At 45.0% G+C, this 20,802-nt stretch overlaps 1 protein-coding gene across 1 annotated transcript in view; it reads right to left on the reverse strand.

Moving 5' to 3' along the window:
- LOC126252121 (arylsulfatase B-like) overlaps positions 1-20,802 on the reverse strand; it is a 366,034-nt gene that overhangs the window by 60,210 nt on the left and 285,022 nt on the right. The window contains exon 7 of the mRNA XM_049952986.1: positions 15,547-15,705. Within this exon, the coding sequence (XP_049808943.1) occupies positions 15,547-15,705 (159 nt within the window). The remainder of the gene's footprint in view (positions 1-15,546; positions 15,706-20,802) is intronic.

The following is a 20,802-nucleotide window of genomic DNA, read 5'->3' on the forward strand; positions in this document are numbered from 1 at the left end:
AAAAAAAGACTGTACGCAGGGAAAATTCTCCTGAGTGCGGTGATAACGCGTATGGAGTACCATAAGGTTCAATACCAGGGCCACTTTTGTTTCTCCTGTACGTAGTTAAATAGTGGCAACATTGCTGTGGAGACACCATCCAATGGAATCTGCTATTGTCGCTGATAGCACACGTTGTTGACATACCTACCTTACCTCCGAGCGAATGGACTCTCCCGTCCCACGTCACCGGCGTGCGCACGATAGAGGGAAACACAGTCACTTGTGAGCGAGCGGTCTATCGTAACGGTGCCACTATGTTGGATCAAGATTGAACGCGCCAGAGGTCGTACAGCACGACAGTGTCATCAACGTCTTCAACAGGCGTGCGGGGAATCCGCATTGTCGTACAGAGCAATGGCACGCTGTGTAAAAGCCTTCAACGAAGGTAGGCAAACTGTGGCACACATGCATCGGGCAGGTCGTCCTAGCATCTCTGAAGAAGAAGTGTATGCTGTTGCCCCGTTAGTGGACAGTAATCGATGACATACGATTCGAGAGCTCGCCCACGAAACCGGACTAGCGCATACGTCTGTGCTTCACATCGTGAAGGAACGCCTGGGCATTTGAAAAATTGCATCACGATGGGTTCCGAATGACCTGATGGAAATTCAGAAACGGATGCGTTACGACGTAGCTCAGACGCACTTGGAGCGCCATCAGTGCGAAGGAGAGGCTTTCTTACGCCGTATCGGAGCACTGGATGAGACGTGGGGCACATTATACGAGCTAAATCTGAGACGCCAATCCAACGAGTGGCGTCTTTATGGGTCGCCGCGAAAGTCGAAAGTGCGTCAGAGCCCCAGTATGGTGAAAGTTATGGTGATTCTCGTATACGACTCTGATGGTATTATCCTAACGCATTACGTTCCTCCACGGCAGACCGTCAATGCACAGTATTAATTTTCGTTTTTGGAGCATCACCTGCGACCAGCTTTGCGAAAGAAGCGGCTACACTTTCTACGCAACCCACCCATCATTTTGCACGACAATGCTCTGTTCAGTCGATGAGAGTGGGATATAGTGTACCATCCACCATACTGCCTGGACTTAAGTCCTTGTGACTTTGATTTGATTCCGAAGATGAGGTAACCACTTCGTGGCACTAACTTCAGAACTGTTCCAGAGATTCGACAGGCAGTAGACCGCTCCATTCGCACCATCAAAAGAACAGGCTCTGCCAACGGTATGCTACGACTTCCACATGGCTGGCAATGGGTTCTACACAATGTATGTGACTACTTTGAAGGACAGTAATAGGTGCAAACATTTAACTCTTTTGTATCGCTTGTGAATAAATAGTTGCCACTATTCAAGTTCCAACCCTCGTATGATACCGACCTTGCATCTAATATACAAAAAGCAGAATTAGTTCATTTTGGAGGTGACGCTAGTAATGTAATCAATCCAAATAGCGATTCAAGGAATGATTTTACATCGAAATTCGGAAAAATTCTCAGAAATGAAAGGCTGTCGCACTCTTCGTTCAAAAGAGAACGAGAAAATCACCACAGGCAAACTTTAGTAGAGATGCGCGAAGCATATAACTAGTACCACCGTCATACCTTAGCAAAAGATCTTACAGAGAAGCCGAAACAATTCTGGTCCTACGTAGTAAAATCACTAACCGTATCTAACCCGTCCATGCAGTCGCTTGTTGAGCAGTCTGGTGTGGCATTTGAAGATAGCAAAACTAAAGCCTGAGTTTTAAATTTCGCGTTTAAGAAATCGTTCACGCAGGAGAATCGTACAAACACACCGTCGTTTTACCATCGAAGTGACTGACATGTGGACGACATGGTAATAAATACCCACAGCGTAGAGAAACAACTGACACAGTTGAACGCAAATGAGGTACCAGGTTCGGACAGAATCCCAGTTCTGTTTTACGAACAGTGCTCTTCGGCACTAGGTCCTTAATTAGCTTGCATTTACTGCGAAACTCTAGCCTGGTGGAAGGTCTCTACCGGCTGGAAAAAAGACGCAGGTGACTCCTGTAATTAAGAAGGGTGAAAGAACCGACTTGCCAAATTAGAGACTGTTGTCCTTAACATCGGATGCTGTGGGATTCTTGAACATATTCTGGGTTCGAATGTAATAAATTTCCGTGAGACCGAACACCTGACGTCCACGAATGAGCACGGTTTAGTAAACATCTTGCCCTTTTTCATATGGTGTACTGCGAACTATGGACGAAGGGCAACAGCAGAGTCTATATTTCTATATTTCCGAAATCATTTGACACGATACCCCATTGTAGACTTTTAACGACGGTTCGAGCAAATGGAGTAGGTTCCCAGATGTGTGAGTGGATCGAAGGGAACAAGATGCACATAAATCACCTGACGGACACGGTGGGCAGCGACGTGTGGTTGTGGGCTGATGATGCTGTGGTGCACCGGAAGGATGATACAAGATGACTTGTACAAAATTTGTGGTCGGTGTGATAACTGGACGCTAGCTCTAAATTTAGAAAAATGTAAGTTAATGCGGATGAGTAGGAAAAACAATCCCGTAATGTTCGACTGGGGCATTAGCAGCGTGGTACTTGACACAGTCAGATCGATAAAATATCTGGACATAACGTTTTAAAGCAAAATGAAATGGAACGGGTAGGATTGTAGTGTTGAAGGAGAAAGTCGACTTCGGTTTAGTGGGAGAATTTTGGGAAAGCGTGGTCCACATGTTAAGGAGACTGCTTTATAGGACGCTGCTGTGACCTATTCTAGAGTACTTCTCGAGTATTTGGGATCCGCATTCGGTGGGGTTAAAGGAAGACGTCCAAGCGGATCAGACGCGGGTTGCTAGATTTGTTGCTCGCAGTTTCGAACAAAAACGCAAGTGTTGCAGAGATGCTTTGGGAACTCAAATGGGAATCCCTGGAGGGAAGGCGACGCTCTTTTTGACGAACACTATTGAGAGAATTTAGAGAACCGGAATTTGAAGCTGACTTTTCAAAATCATTCTGCTGCTTCCAATACACATCGCGCGTGTGGACCACGAACATAACATACGAGAAATTAGCGCTCACACGGAGGCAGATAAACAATTGCTTTTCCTCTGCTCCGTTTACGAGTGGGGCAAGAAAGGAAGTGAGTAGCAGTGGTACAGGGTACCCTCCGACTTCTGCGAATAGTTTCACTCTCAGTTTCGAAACGACACAACGTACTCAATTCTCCACATGTAGAGATACTACACTGGAAACTTCAAAATATGTGGGTGTTCACGCTGATGAGAATTTAAGCTATCCAAAATAACTAAGGTTTGCCATTCTTGCATTTTTATACCAGCATTTACATACATATTTCGCAAGCCAGCGTACGATGCATGGCGGAGGGTACTACGTGCCACCGCTACCCATTTCCTCTCCTGATCCACCGCAAACAGATCGAGGGAAAAACGACTGCCTATGTATCTCCATACGAGCCTCAGTTTCGCTTATCTTCGTGACCCTTACGCGAAATGTGCATTAGTTGCAGTAGAATTGTTCTGCAGTCGGCCTCAAATGCCTACGCTTGTTTTAGACTAGGCTGCTCCTGAATACCTGATGATGGATAACTTCCGAAACGCATCATATGAGCTTTAAAGTCATTCTTTGCCTTATGTCCGATTTTTACCATTGCGACCCAGTCAGGCTGAATGTGGAATTACTGACTGTTTTAATTTCAAGTTTGACGTCACATAACAAATGAAGAAAGAAATATTTTTTTTCGCGTGCTGCACTTACAGATCAACTATTTTCGAATTTTGTCCTTTACTTCTACTGTGAAACTTTACTTCTTGCCAAATTTTACCATCATCGATCAACGGCAAGTACGCCATTGGTTTTAAAGAGTGAGTTTGCGAGTATCAAAACGTGTGTCATAAATGGCCCAACCGTTTGATCGCATTGACTTAGGAGCTAACGTTTGTTATACAGCCGAGAGACCATAGACTTTAGTATGTGACATAACTGTAAACTTGATACGTCGACCCGTCCCTGCGAAAAACAGACGCACGGAGAGACCGTCAGATTAGATATGACGAAACAATTGGTTTTTCGTGTGATATTATTAGAGATTTACAGTTTTCGGATTATTTCCTTTTGTTGTACTGTGAAACTTTCCTTCTTGCCAATTTTCGTGATTCTAGGCTAGCGGGAAATACTCTATAGGTTTTGATGAATTACTTTTCGAGTATTAAAACATGTGACGTAAATGGCCGTATCTTTTGAATACACTGACTAAGAAGCTTCAAGCTTTTTCAATACTAAGGGACCATTGACATCAGTATGTGACATTTCAATACGCTACGTCTACGCGTTCCTGAGAGTAAACTGTTTTTATCAGACAGACAATATAGGGATCATATGAGCGTTCCGTTTGAATCGACTGAGGCGTGCAACACTAAAAATTAACTGCAGTGAAATATCGAAAAAATTTCATTTCCATGTATTCGTGTAAACACCATTGAAATTATGCAGTAGGCTCCCTGTGTGTGATGATCCCAGAGGGTTTCTGTACGATGGGCGCAGCTCCTTCGCGTGTCTGCAATGCGGCTTTGCAAACATCTCTAAGGCAAAGTCTCTTCATGGCTCTATACACGGCTATCGTTAATCACCTGTAGCCGTTTGTGCTTCCTAGCTGAAACCTCTCAAATGCGCTGCCAGATGTCAGGGATTCCCTTTAGTTGACTCCACTGTAAGAATGTCTTAGCGCAATTTTTTTCACAGATCTGTGTTTATATCGTCATAATTGTCACTCTTTGTGCCAGACGATGATGTATTTACGTTGATACATTCAGCAGCATATGTAGATACTGTCTGCGAAATACGTTGCTGATAGACTTAGTAGCAGAAAGTATTTTCTTAAACGCCACGTGCAATGCCACAGTTTTTCACACATCTCAGTGTTTATGACGTCGTATCTCCTGATCTATGTGTGAGACAATGATACACTCCTGGAAATTGAAATAAGAACACCGTGAAATCATTGTCCCAGGAAGGGGAAACTTTATTGACACATTCCTGGGGTCAGATACATCACATGATCACACTGACAGAACCACAGGCACATAGACACAGGCAACAGAGCATGCACAATGTCGGCACTAGTACAGTGTATATCCACCTTTCGCAGCAATGCAGGCTGCTATTCTCCCATGGAGACGATCGTAGAGATGCTGGATGTAGTCCTGTGGAACGGCTTGCCATGCCATTTCCACCTGGCGCCTCAGTTGGACCAGCGTTCGTGCTGGACGTGCAGACCGCGTGAGACGACGATTCATCCAGTCCCAAACATGCTCAATGGGGGACAGATCCGGAGATCTTGCTGGCCAGGGTAGTTGACTTACACCTTCTAGAGCACGTTGGGTGGCACGGGATACATGCGGACGTGCATTGTCCTGTTGGAACAGCAAGTTCCCTTGCCGGTCTAGGAATGGTAGAACGATGGGTTCGATGACGGTTTGGATGTGCCGTGCACTATTCAGTGTCCCCTCGACGATCACCAGTGGTGTACGGCCAGTGTAGGAGATCGCTCCCCACACCATGATGCCGGGTGTTGGCGCTGTGTGCCTCGGTCGTATGCAGTCCTGATTGTGGCGCTCACCTGCACGGCGCCAAACACGCATACGACCATCATTGGCACCAAAGCAGAAGCGACTCTCATCGCTGAAGACGACACGTCTCCATTCGTCCCTCCATTCACGCTACACGTGTGGGTACCCTCTGCAAAATACACTCCTGGAAATGGAAAAAAGAACACATTGACACCGGTGTGTCAGACCCACCATACTTGCTCCGGACACTGCGAGAGGGCTGTACAAGCAATGATCACACGCACGGCACAGCGGACACACCAGGAACCGCGGTGTTGGCCGTCGAATGGCGCTAGCTGCGCAGCATTTGTGCACCGCCGCCGTCAGTGTCAGCCAGTTTGCCGTGGCATACGGAGCTCCATCGCAGTCTTTAACACGGGTAGCATGCCGCGACAGCGTGGACGTGAACCGTATGTGCAGCTGACGGACTTTGAGCGAGGGCGTATAGTGGGCATGTGGGAGGCCGGGTGGACGTACCGCCGAATTGCTCAACACGTGGGGCGTGAGGTCTCCACAGTACATCGATGTTGTCGCCAGTGGTCGGCGGAAGGTGCACGTGCCCGTCGACCTGGGACCGGACCGCAGCGACGCACGGATGCACGCCAAGACCGTAGGATCCTACGCAGTGCCGTAGGGGACCGCACCGCCACTTCCCAGCAAATTAGGGACACTGTTGCTCCTGGGGTATCGGCGAGGACCATTCACAACCGTCTCCATGAAGCTGGGCTACGGTCCCGCACACCGTTAGGCCGTCTTCCGCTCACGCCCCAACATCGTGCAGCCCGCCTCCAGTGGTGTCGCGACAGGCGTGAATGGAGGGACGAATGGAGACGTGTCGTCTTCAGCGATGAGAGTCGCTTCTGCCTTGGTGCCAATGATGGTCGTATGCGTGTTTGGCGCCGTGCAGGTGAGCGCCACAATCAGGACTGCATACGACCGAGGCACACAGCGCCAACACCCGGCATCATGGTGTGGGGAGCGATCTCCTACACTGGCCGTACACCACTGGTGATCGTCGAGGGGACACTGAATAGTGCACGGTACATCCAAACCGTCATCGAACCCATCGTTCTACCATTCCTAGACCGGCAAGGGAACTTGCTGTTCCAACAGGACAATGCACGTCCGCATGTATCCCATGCCACCCAACGTGCTCTAGAAGGTGTAAGTCAACTACCCTGGCCAGCAAGATCTCCGGATCTGTCCCCCATTGAGCATGTTTGGGACTGGATGTAGCGTCGTCTCACGCGGTCTGCACGTCCAGCACGAACGCTGGTCCAACTGAGGCGCCAGGTGGAAATGGCATGGCAAGCCGTTCCACAGGACTACATCCAGCATCTCTACGATCGTCTCCATGGGAGAATAGCAGCCTGCATTGCTGCGAAATGTGGATATACACTGTACTAGTGCCGACATTGTGCATGCTCTGTTGCCTGTGTCTATGTGCCTGTGGTTCTGTCAGTGTGATCATGTGTTGTATCTGACCCCAGGAATGTGTCAATAAAGTTTCCCCTTCCTGGGACAATGAATTCACGGTGTTCTTATTTCAATTTCCAGGAGTGTATGTTTCGAATGGAATTAGTAACAAAGAAGCAATAAACGTATCGCCATGCACAATATGACAGTTTTTCACAAATGTCAGTGTTTATAGCGTCATATCTCCTGAACAATGACAGTTAGGTGGTTCTTACGCCGACAGCAATTGTTGTCTAACAGTAAGGGTTATGTGTACCAAGCGTGGTTGAAGTAGATCCAGTGGCTTAGGAGGTAATGTGGGACACATGCACACTCATACATACATCCAATTTTATAATATGTTTGGATGTTCAGAGTGTGTGCTGCAGGATTTGTGTTTTTAAGAGTGTTAATTTCATGTCTTGCAATTAGGCGCCGGCACAGGTACGGTGACGTAGGGTTGAGACATAGAGACAGTGTGCATTGCAGTTGCAGGCCGTCAGCATGTGTCTCGACGAGAATCCGTATTGTCGAAACAACAGCTGAAGCTGTTTGCGAGAGTCGGCGCATTAAAGGAATATCGACCAATCCTCTTTCTGCAGTGGGATTGAGGAACGTGATTCGGATGTTCGAATTAACTGGCGATTTGGGAATCACTCCTGGAAGAGGCCGAAGGCAAATTACGCCACAAATTGTTGAAGAATTTACTGTTGCCATGGCTGAAAATGCTGGACGCAATGTACTATCTTCAAGCAGTGCACGAGATGTACGACCACATCTGAACGTTCTATTGTCCATCATTCGAAACATGCTAAGAACAGTTGTGAAACGGAGTCTGTGGTACGGTTCCAGACTGTCGCGGATACAGATGGTCGTTACACCGAGGAACGTTTGTAACCTTGGAAGTAAACATGGTACGCAATGAACGAACTTTACCCGTGTAAGTAGGCTGTTTAGATTTTTATGTCGGTAACGCCACGTAGTGCTCTGTATGAAAATCGCTGACTGCGCTGTGTGCAGTCTGTGGCTGGTTGGACTCATTGTTGAAATATTCACTAGTGTAGTGTTGGGCAGTTGGACGTGACCAGCGCGTAGCGTTGGGCAGTTGGAGGTGAGCCGCCAGCAGTGGTGGATGTAGAGAGAGAGATGCCAGAGTTTTGAGAGGTTACTATAAGCGGATGATCTGGACCTGTGTCCGCCAGAAAAAGGAAATATACTGTATATATGATGAATTTTGAACATTATTAATGTAAATACATTGTTTGTTCTCTATCAAAATCTTTCGTTGGCTAACTATGCCTATCAGTAGTTAGTGCCTTCAGTAATTAGAATCTTTTATTTAGCTGGCAGTATTGGCAGTATTGGCGCTCGCTGTATTGCAGTAGTTCGAGTAACGAAGATTTTTGTGAGGTAAGTGATTCATAAAAGGTGTAGTTTATTATTAGTCAGGGCCACCCTTTTGTATTGATTATTGAACGTCATATTGCGTTGCGCTAAAAAATATTGTGTGTCAGTTTGGTGATGATCAGAATAAGTAAAGAGAAAGCTGTTTGAGTACGTTGAATTTTGCTCAGCTGTTTTATAATCCAATAACGTAGAAGTTTACCAACACAGTCATTCATAATTATTCAAGGGGATGATCGACCCGCTAATGAGGAAATTAAGATGAGTTTCTTCCAATGGTTTATACGTTACACAAATGTTTCCAGGAAGTTTCATTGCCCCACGATCGCTCGTTCACCATGGGTGTCCTCTCAAGTTCTATTATGTAACGTATGCCTACGCTGATTCAAGCTGCGGACAAGAATAATATTCAGACGAATGAGAGGATGTGTCAGATGGTTACCAGTTTGGCTTTAGGAAAGGTAAAGGCACAGCCTAGGCAGTTCTGACGTTGTACTCGATAATGGATGCATAACTTAAGGAATATCGTAATAGGTTCATTGAACCCCGCGATCTAGGAAAAACATTCGGCTATGGAAAAAGGGCGCTAGACATTTCAAATCCCGAGAAAAATAGGAGTTACCTGTGGATAGAAATGGGTGATGGACAATATGTACAACAACCAAAAGGGAACAATAAGACCAAGAACAGGGTTCTCGTACTCAGAAGGACGTATAACGGGGATGCAGTCTTTCCTCCCTACTGTTCAATTTACATAGCGAAGAAACGATGACGGAAATAACAGAAAAGTTCAGGAGTATGACTAAAATTAGGGTGAAACTATATAAATGATAAGATTCGCTTATGCCGTCGGTGAAATTGTAGAAGAGTTATAGGAATGAAAGCAATTACCAGTTTACTCAGTTCAGAATATGTATTCAGAATAAACTGAAAAAAGATTAAAGTAACGAGAGGTAACAGAAATGACAACGGCGAGAAACGTAACGTCTACAATGGGGAGCACGCACTAAATAAAGTTAGAGATTCTGCTGTCTTGGAAGAAGAATAACATTTCATGGTCAACAACGTGTACATAAATAACGGATCAGCACAGGGAAACGAAGAATTCCTGGCCCTGGTATCAAACATAGGCGTCAATTTGAGGAACAAGGTTCTCAGAACGTACGTCTGGGACACAGCAGACTGTACAGTAGTGAATCATGGTCTTTTGCGAAACAGGAATGGAATTGAGAAATTGTGCTACAGGAGGATGTTGAAAATTAGATGCACTGATAAGGAATGAGGGGGTTCTCCGCAGTATCAGCGAAGAAAAAAAAAAGGAAAAAACACAGACAAGACGTAAGGTGGTAATAGGACATATGTAAGTGTATATGCCGTGTGGCTAGGGCCTCCCGTCGGTAGACCGTTCGCCTGGTGCAAGTCTTTCCACTTGACGCCACTTCGGTGACTTGCGTTGCGATGTGGATGAAATGATTATAAGGACTACACAACATCCAGTCGCTGAGCGGAGAAAATCTCCCACCCAGCCGGGAATCGAACCCGGGCCAGTAGGTATGACATTTCGTCCCGCTGACCACTCAGCTACCAGGGGCGGACATGAGATGTGTTAGGCATCAGGAAATAGCTTCCAGGGTACTAAAGGGAGTTGCAGAGTATAAAACCTGTATGGGATGACAGAAGCCAAAATACGTCAACAAATAATCTAGACAGTAATGTCGAAGTGACACTCTGAGCCGGCCGCAGTGACCCAGCGGTTCTAGACACTTCAGTCTGGAACCGCGCGACCGCTACGGTCGCAGGTTCGAATCCTGCCTCAGGCATGGATGTGTGTGATGTCCTTAGGTTAGTTAGGTTTAAGTAGTTCTAAGTCCTAGGGGACTGATGACTTCAGATGTTAAGTCCCATAGTGCTCAGAACCATTTGAACCATTTGATAATCTGAAATGAAGAGTTTGGCGCAAAAGAGTAATTCTTCGTGGGACACGTTAAACGAATCAAATGGCTGATGGCTCAATAAATCGAAAATGTTCACCAATACATCTACATTTTCTCATCTGGCCTTATTATTTACTGGCACAGATGTAAGCAGCAATGCAGTACACTGTGGAAGTGCGGTCAGTAGTCGACTGAAGTGGTTGAAAGTGGATGTTGGATCAGGGAAGAAGATACATGATTTTTCTGAATTATTTTCATACTCTAAAATATGTTGAGGAGGAACCTTGCTAAATTATGTTCATGTGCAGAAAATTCCATAGAGAATCCACTGAAAGCATGATACATGTACATTTCTTGAACATAGTTACAATATTTGTATCCATAACTCTATAATTTCAAGCTTTGGAAATACTGACTAACGAGTCTAAGTTCTTTCTCATTTCTAACCTGACTAATTGAAGTAATTCTGTAAAAGTTTCTTAGCTAGTGTTCACAGATAAAATAGAAGTTCTGAAGTTAATTTTATCACAGAATCATTATGTATTGTACAGCATATAGCGAGTCAGTGACCATGGCGACTTTTCGTTTGAGTGGCAATGCACTTCCGACCGCTACAGAAGACGACTGGCTCTTTCCTTTTCGGTGTAAGAAACAAATAGGTAATTTTTATGACAAAGATGATTCTCATTTGTAATTTTTATTGTGGTACACGTTGTTTACACCCAGAAATATTTCTGCGTAGATATTGTTTTGTTTTTGTCTTTGAGTGTTGTTTGTAACTTTGTTTTAGTGTTGTTTCTTGAACTGGACTGGTGCACCTGCCTTAAAGTTTTTTTTTAAATTAAGTGTTTCGTGCAGGAGCATAATTGCAGTAATAGGGTAGACACTCCATACGTTTGGGAAGAATGGTGATTTCTTCGTAAGTTTTTTGTGTAATATTAGGTATTGAATAGTATGCTTGAACTAACCCCTAGGCTTTAACTTAGGCGAAATGACCTATTCCAATCAGTTTCATTTAATTAGAGAAACACTGGAAAACTGGGAAAATGTAAAAGGAAGACGTGCCACTGGACTATGTCAGAAGCTTGTTCCTTATCTACACAAATGTCTATTAATACTGTTCAATACGCCATACTATCGAAGTGTCACTTGGTCTCTGCTGTGTAACATCAGTGCATGTAAAGTTTTAAATTGCAACATGAAGTTGATACGCTAGCATGGGGTCACTGTAATGTTTGGCTGACATGTGTAATGTGTATAAGTTCCAAAATCCCTTTTTGTTTGTTTGTCTTTTTGATATGTTGTGTGTTCTTATACTTAGATTCTTGTATTTCAGTTCGGTTTTCTATGCTATTTTGTAGTTGATAATTTTAAATACAAATTCAGAGAGCCTTGGCACCACATTTCCAGATGGTAAAGATTGCAGATTTTTCAGAAGTTCGTTTTGAACATCATTTCTACTAGACACAGTGCAAATGCAAATAAAAATTAGAATGTTGATTGCATTCTGTAGTGTAACTCAGTATCTTCATAGCGTATGAAATAGTGCTCACGAAGGTGAAACGTTATTGAAAATTTGAGAAAGGGACAGATAGTAATCGTCTGTATTACGAAGCACCAATAACATAACCTCACATTGAATAAGCAGCTACTTTTAGGTATTTTACATGTGGAGATTTCATTTTAACACTTTAAAAGCATCAGAGAACAATTTAGATGTGTAAATATTTGATAGGTATTTTAGATGTGGAGATATGATTGTAACAATTGACAAGCATCAGAGAAAAATTTTGATGTGTAGATATTTGATATGAGGCGACATTGTGCATTACACCAAATTTAGACCTAAAACTGGCATTAATTACTTCCTTCCACTACATGGGATAAATCTATGTTGCCTATTTATGTACTTTCCTATATTGTGTAGTATTTTAAAAAATGGTTGAAATGGCTCTCAGCACTATGGGATTTAACATCTCAGGTCATCAGTCCCCTAGAACTTAGAACTACTTAATCCTAACTAACCTAAGGACATCACACACATCCATGCCTGAGGCAGGATTCGAACCTGCGATCGTAGCGGTCGCGCGGTTCCAGACTGAAGCGCCTAGAACCGCTCGGCCACCAACGGCTGGCTGTAGTATTTTTGCCAACATGTGTTTTCCACAGTTACAGGGTTGGTCATGTGCCACCTCGCTAATTTAGGTCTAAAAATGAAAGCCGGTTCGTAACGAACACTTAACTAAATTGGAACATTAACACTGTGTATCCATGTTATTGATATGTCCATGTTCCTCCAAAATACTAAAAATGAAGTGTAACTGCCCGTTTAGCGTGTTATTTATGGGCCACATGTCTTTGGGCATGAAAATAGCCTTGGGACATTTAATTTGAAAGTTCACAATCACGTCTTACCGACTGATTTGTCAGATCTGTGTGTGTGTGTGTGTGTATGTGTGTGTGTGTGTGTGTGTGTGTGTGTGTGTTTTAGACATCGAATTAATACTGTGACAATTTAGATGAGAAAAACAATCATTAGTCTTCAGTCAAAGTGAGCAGGAATTACAGGACATCCTGAGTGGAATGAGCAGTCTGCTGAGCAGATAATATGCAGCAAACTGAATAAATATGAAACTAATGAGGACTGATAGAAATTAGCTTAGTGAGAATTTTAACATCAAAATTGGAGACCACAAAGGTGACAAAGTGAAGGAATGATGCAACCTTGGAAGTAAAATAACATATGACAGACGAAGAAAGGCGGTCGCAAAAAGAGGACTAAAACTAAACTAAACTAAACTCATCCCGGACAGGCCATGAAGGCCGAAAGGTACCGACTGGCCGCCGTGTCATCCTCAGCCCACAGGCGTCGCTTGATGCGGATACTGAGGGGCATGTGGTCAGCACACCGCTCTCCCGGCCGTATGTCAGTTCTGAGACCGGAACCGCTACTTCTCAATCAAGTTGCTCCTAAGTTTTGCATCACAAGGGCTGAGTGCATCCGGCTTGCAAACATAGCGGATGGTCCCCCATCCAAGGGCTAGCCCTGCCCGACAGCGCTTAACTTCGGTGATCCGATGGGAAACGGTGTTACCACTGCGGCAAGGCCGTTGGCAAAAAAAGAGCAAACAGAGAACTAGCACAGACAAAGAGGACATCTTTTCCGGAAAGAAGTGTACCAGTACCAATCTGGTTTTAATATGACGAAGAAGTTTTCGAGTACACAGCATTGTAAGGAAGTGACAGGACATAGCCGATGCGTGGTATCGGTGTGCACTGTAAAGCAGTGAAAATAATTCGCAAACGTGTTCTGTGTCATAAACTTTCGCAACCAGATAAGGCAGCGTTCTGTTTTCTAGGTCGCAGAGATATTCATACACTACTGGCCATTACAATTTCTACACCAAGAAGAAATGCAGATGATAAACGGGTATTCATTGGACAAATATATTATACTAGAACTGATATTTTCACGCAGTTTGGGTGGATAGATCCTGAGAAATCAGTACCAAGAACAACCACCTCTGGCCGTAATAACGGCCTTGATACGCCTGGGCATTCAGTCAAACAGAGGTTGCATGGCGTGGACAGGTACAGCTGCCCATGCAGCTTCAACACGATTCCACAGTTCATCAAGAGTAGTGATTGACGTGTTGTGACGAGCCAGTTGCTGGGCCACAACTGACCAGACGTTTTCAATTGGTGAGAGATCTGGAGAATGTGCTGGCCAGGGCAGCAGATCATTTTCTGCATCCAGAGAGGCCCGTACAAGACCTGCTACATGCGGTCGTGCATTATCCTGCTGAAATGTAGGGTTTCGCAGGGATCGAATGATGGGTAGGGCCAAGGGTCGTAACACATCTGAAATGTAACGTCCACTGTTCAAAGTGCCGTCAATGCGAACAAGAGGTGACCGAGACGTGTAAACAATGGCACCCCATATCATCACGCCGGGTGATAGGCAGTATTGCGATGACGAATACACGCTTCCAATGTGCGTTCACCGCGATGTCGCCAAACACGGATGCGACCGTCATGATGCCGTAAACAGAACCTGGATTCATTCGAAAAAATGACGTTTTGCCACTCGTGCACCCGGGTTCGTCGTTGAGTAGACCATCGCAGGTGCTCCTGTCTGTGATGCAGCGTCAAGGGTAACCGCAGCCATGGTCTCCGAGCTGATAGTCCATGCTTCTGGAAACGTCGTCGAACTGTTCGTGCAGATGGTTGTTGTCTTGCAAACGTCCCCATCTGTTGACTCAGACGTGGTTGCACGCTCCGTAACAGCCATGCGGATAAGATGCCTGTCATCTCGACTGCTAGTGATACGAGGCCGTTGGGATCCAGCACGGCGTTCCATATTACCCTCCTCAGCCCACCGATTCCATATTCTGCTAACAGTCATTGGATCTCGACCAACGCGAGCAGCAATGTCTCGATATGATAAACCGCAATCCCGATAGGCTACAATCCGACCTTTATCAATGTCGGAAGCATGATGGTACGGCCGGCCGAAGTGGCCGTGCGGTTATAGGCGCTGCAGTCTGGAAATGCAAGACCGCTACGGTCGCAGGTTCGAATCCTGCCTCGGGCATGGATGTTTGTGATGTCCTTAGGTTAGTTAGGTTTAACTAGTTCTAAGTTCTAGGGGACTAATGACAGCAGTTGAGTCCCATAGTGCTCAGAGCCATTTGAACCATGATGGTACGCATTTCTCCTCCTTACACGAGGCATCACAACAACGTTTCACCAGGCAACGCCGGTCAACTGCTGTTTGTGTATGAGAAGTCGGTTGGAAACTTTCCTCATGTCAGCACGTTGTAGGTGTCGCCACCTTCGCCTACCTTGTGTGAATGCTCTGAAAAGCTAATGATTTGCATATCGCATCATCTTCTTCCTGTCGGTTAAATTTCGCGTCTGTAGCACGTCATCTTCGTGGTGTAGCAATTTTAATGGCCAGTAGTGTATATAGCGCTAAGTACCTTCCAGAGCTGGATGTCGCTTCAAGGGTCATTCATTCCTCAGGAGTGTCAACATAGTGTAATATAATCACACGTCCACCGACAAGAGCAGGCAAATTGCCCGTTGAACAAATAAGTTCACATACTAAGCAACAGTGCAGTAGCGCAAGCCTTACCGTTAACGTATTTTAAATTTCCGACGCGCAGAGCGGCGTAGCCCTCGCGGTCGTCGATGTTGATGAGCACATGACGACGCGGGGAGCTGGTGCCGCCACGTAGCAGCGATGGCCACATGTCCACTCCGTCCAGGCGGCCCAGAGACCGCACGTCACCCCCTGTGAAACGAAAGTGCGTGACACATTACGCTAGTATTTCATTGCAGCAGTTGCAAATAAGGCACTCCGTCTTCACAATTGGCCCATCGGGACCGTCCGACCGCCGTGTCATCCTCAGCTGAGGATGTGGATAGGAGGGGCATGTGGTCAGCACACCGCTCTACCGGTCGTTATGACGGTATTCTTGACCAGAGCCGCTACCATTCGGTCGAGTAGCTCCTCAACTGGCATCACGAGGCTGAGTGCACCCCGAAAAATGGCAACAGCGCATGGCGGCCCGAATGGTCACCCATCCAAGTGCCGCCCACTCCCGACAGTGCTTAACTTCGGTGAAGTTGCAAATACTTAGTCCAGTATTTGGACAGATTCAGAGAGTTGCAAAGTACGGGCTGGCTTGTTCGTAAGTATGGGACACTTAAGAGAAACGGGAAATTTGGAAATTCGTACTGACAGGCCTATGTGGTTGTAGACATCAAGTAATATACACTATCCGATGAAAACTATCCGGCCACATATTAATGGACATCAATATGGGATGTGTCTAGCCTTCTTCTTTATGATGGGTTGAATTCTGCTGGGGACAGTTTCGGTGAGGTGTGAGAGTGATGTGCAGGAATGGCAGGTACTCTTCTTCAAGAGTAGTGATGTTGGACGCTGGAGTTTTGGCCGAAGACAATATTTTAACTCACCCCGAAAGAGTTCCATAGTGTCACATCAGGCCTGTAGGCAGGCCAATCCATTTCAGGACTGTTGTTAGTCACCAAAAAATGCCTTACAGATGCTACTTTATGCCAAGGTAATGTGCTATTCTTCAAGCAATCGTCATCTGCGAACTGTTCTTATACTACATGCAGTACACATTAGCGTAAAATGTGTTGACATCCTTCCACATTTTCTTCAGCGCAGTGATGAGGCCACGAAAAACTACCCCATAACTTAATACCAACCCCTCCGCACTTCGTTGACAGACTATAGATAACGGTAGGTAAAGTTCTACTGGCATTCACGAAACCAAAGTCCTTCCCCCGGACTGCCAAATGGCGTGGTTCATCATTCCGAATCACTCGTCTCCAGACCGTCACTAAGCATTTACTACAGAAATGTGTGGTTTACGACGAGATTTTGGAACTTTGTAACCCACTCTTTCCAATTAGATGCGCGCAGTCTTCGTGCTAGATTGACTACTGGTAGCCGCCCGGTAGGGCCGAGCGGTTCTAGGCGCTTTAGTCTGGAACCGCGCTACCGTAAGGGTCGCAGGTTCGAGTTCTGTCTCGGGCATGGATGTGCGTGATGTCCTTGGGTTGGTTAGGTTTAAGTAGTTCTAAGTTCTACGGGACTGATGACCGCAGATGTTAGGTCCCATAGTGCTCAGAGCCATTTGAACCATTTGACTACTGGTAACACTTTGGAAAGCAGGAGCGACTCTTTCCACCGATTACATGATCCTCAGTTCTCTCTGGTCCCTGTCCGTCAGAACGTGAGCACTGGCTGTTCTTGGTTTAGTTGCGCTGGTTCCGTCACGTTTCCACTTCACTATCACCTCTCCAATAGTTGACTTGAGCAGCTTTAGAAGGGTTGAAACGTCCCTGATGAATTTGTTACTCAGGTGACATCTAGTGAGTAGTCAACATTGGATTCAGTGAGCCCTCCTGACTCCCTTATTCTGCTGTTACTACTTCTCTACTGACAACACAGAACTTGATGGTAAATTTCACATTACATTCATATGTACGAGTACTTTTATTCTGATAGTTTGTATGCACAGCGTTCTTAGTCTGTACAACTGATGTTTTTTCTGTGTTAGAACTAATCTCGCACAATGATGAAATTTTAATTACCACTGTACATTGGCGTGGACATATTGGAGTACGAGATTGGTAAAGTTAGGGGAAGATCTTCATGGTGTGATACTCCCCATTTCTATATGAGTCAAGGTAACAGACAGAGACTATTCAAGAATGAGATTTTCACTCTGCATCGGAGTGTGCGCTGATATGAAATTTCCTGGCAGATTACAACTGTGTGCCGCAAAGACTATTCCAGAATGAGATTTTCAGTATGTAGCGGAGTTTGCGCTGATATGAAACTTCCTGGCAGATTACAACAGTGTGCCTGACCGGGATTCGAACTCGGGGCCTTTGCCTTTCGCGGGCAAGTGCTCTACCATCTGAGCTACCCAAGCACGACTCACGACCTTTCTTCACAGCATCAGTTCTGCCAGTACCTCGTCTTATACCTTCCAAACTTCATAGAAGCTGAAACTTCCTGGCAGATTAAAACTGTGTGCCCGACCGCGACTCGAACTCGGGACCTTTGCCTTTCGCGGGCAAGTGCTCTACCATCAGAGCTACCGAAGCCCCTTCATAGAAGCTCTTCTGCTTGCCTACGAAAGGCAAAGGTCCCGAGTTCGAGTCTCGGTCCGGCACACAGTTTTAATCTGCCAGGAAGTTTCATACAAAGACTAGATTATGCAAAACAGATTGTAGGTGACTTAGTGTATAGTTCCCATGTAGATAAAAACATATTAGCAAAAGTTAAGAATAAAATAACAGTATGAAACCAGTCGGTTATCTCATCATGTGAAACAAAAATTCTTTTGTCTGAATTCACGGTTTCACGGAGATATAACATCCCCCCCCCCCCCATGAACCATGGACCTTGCCGTTGGTGGGGAGGCTTGCGTGCCTCATCGATACAGATAGCCGTACCGTAGGTACAACCACAACGGAGGGGTATCTGTTGAGAGGCCAGACAAACGTGTGGTTCCTGAAGAGGGGCAGCAGCCTTTTCAGTAGTTGCAAGGGCAACAGTCTGGATGATTGACTGATCTGGCCTTGTAACAATAATCAAAACGGCCTTGCTGTGCTGGTACTGCGAACGGCTGAAAGCAAGGGGAAACTACGGCCGTAATTTTTCCCGAGGGCATGCAGCCTTACTGTATGATTAAATGATGATGGCGTCCTCTTGGGTAAAATATTCCGGAGGTAAAATAGTCCCCCATTCGGATCTCCGGGCGGGGACTACTCAAGAGGATGTCGTTATCAGGAGAAAGAAAACTGGCGTTCTACGGATCGGAGCGTGGAATGTCAGGTCCCTTAATCGGGCAGGTAGGTTAGAAAATTTGAAAAGGGAAATGGATAGGTTAAAGTTAGATATAGTGGGAATTAGTGAAGTTCGGTGGCAGGAGGAACAAGACTTCTGGTCAGGTGACTACAGGGTTATAAACACAAAGTCAAATAGGGGTAATGCAGGAGTAGGTTTAATAATGAATAGGAAAATAGGAACGCGGGTAAGCTACTACAAACAGCTTAGTGGACGCATTATTGTGGCCAAGATAGATACGAAGCCCACACCTACTACAGTAGTACAAGTTTATATGCCAACTAGCTCTGCAGATGACGAAGAAATTGAAGAAATGTATGATGAAATAAAAGAAATTATTCAGATTGTGAAGGGAGACGAAAATTTAATAGTCATGGGTGACTGGAATTCGAGTGTAGGAAAAGGGAGAGAAGGAAACGTAGTAGGTGAATATGGATTGGGGCTAAGAAGTGAAAGAGGAAGCTGCCTGGTAGAATTTTGCACAGAGCACAATTTAATCATAGCTAACACTTGGTTTAAGAATCATGATAGAAAGTTGTATACATGGAAGAACCCTGGAGATACTAAAAGGTATCAGATTGATTATATAATGGTAAGACAGAGATTTAGGAACCAGGTTTTAAATTGTAAGACATTTCCAGGGGCAGATGTGGACTCTGACCACAATCTATTGGTTATGACCTGTAGATTAAAACTGAAGAAACTGCAAAAAGGTGGGATTTTAAGGAGATGGGACCTGGATAAACTGAAAGAACCAGAGGTTGTACAGAGTTTCAGGGAGAGCATAAGGGAACAATTGACAGGAATGGGGGAAAGAAATACAGTAGAAGAAGAATGGGTAGCTTTGAGGGATGAAGTAGTGAAGGCAGCAGAGGATCAAGTAGGTAAAAAGACGAGGGCTAGTAGAAATCCTTGGGTAACAGAAGAAATATTGAATTTAATTGATGAAAGGAGAAAATATAAAAATGCAGTAAATGAAGCAGGCAAAAAGGAATACAAACGTCTCAAAAATGAGATCGACAGGAAGTGCAAAATGGCTAAGCAGGGATGGCTAGAGGACAAATGTAAGGATGTAGAGGCTTATCTCACTAGGGGTAAGATAGATACTGCCTACAGGAAAATTAAAGAGACCTTTGGAGATAAGAGAACCACTTGTATGAACATCAAGAGCTCAGATGGAAACCCAGTTCTAAGCAAAGAAGGGAAAGCAGAAAGGTGGAAGGAGTATATAGAGGGTCTGTACAAGGGCGATGTACTTGAGGACAATATTATAGAAATGGAAGAGGATGTAGATGAAGATGAAATGGAAGATACGATACTACGTGAAGAGTTTGACAGAGCACTGAAAGACCTGAGTCGAAACAAGGCCCCCGGAGTAGACAACATTCCATTGGAACTACTGACGGCCTTGGGAGAGCCAGTCCTGACAAAACTCTACCATCTGGTGAGCAAGTTGTATGAAACAGGCGAAATACCCTCAGACTTCAAGAAGAATATAATAATTCCAATCCCAAAGAAAGCAGGTGTTGACAGATGTGAGAATTACCGAACAATCAGTTTAATAAGCCACAGTTGCAAAATACTAACACGAATTCTTTACAGACGAATGGAAAAACTAGTAGAAGCCGACCTCGGGGAAGATCAGTTTGGATTCCGTAGAAATACTGGAACACGTGAGGCAATACTGACCTTCCGACTTATCTTAGAAGAAAGATTAAGGAAAGGCAAACCTACGTTTCTAGCATTTGTAGACTTAGAGAAAGCTTTTGACAATGTTGACTGGAATACTCTCTTTCAAATTCTAAAGGTGGCAGGGGTAAAATACAGGGAGCGAACGGCTATTTACAATTTGTACAGAAACCAGATGGCAGTTATAAGAGTCGAGGGATATGAAAGGGAAGCAGTGGTTGGGAAGGGAGTAAGACAGGGTTGTAGCCTCTCCCCGATGTTATTCAACCTGTATATTGAGCAAGCAGTAAAGGAAACAAAAGAAAA

Source organism: Schistocerca nitens, chromosome 4, assembly GCF_023898315.1.
Source record: "Schistocerca nitens isolate TAMUIC-IGC-003100 chromosome 4, iqSchNite1.1, whole genome shotgun sequence".
Lineage (NCBI taxonomy): Eukaryota > Metazoa > Arthropoda > Insecta > Orthoptera > Acrididae > Schistocerca > Schistocerca nitens.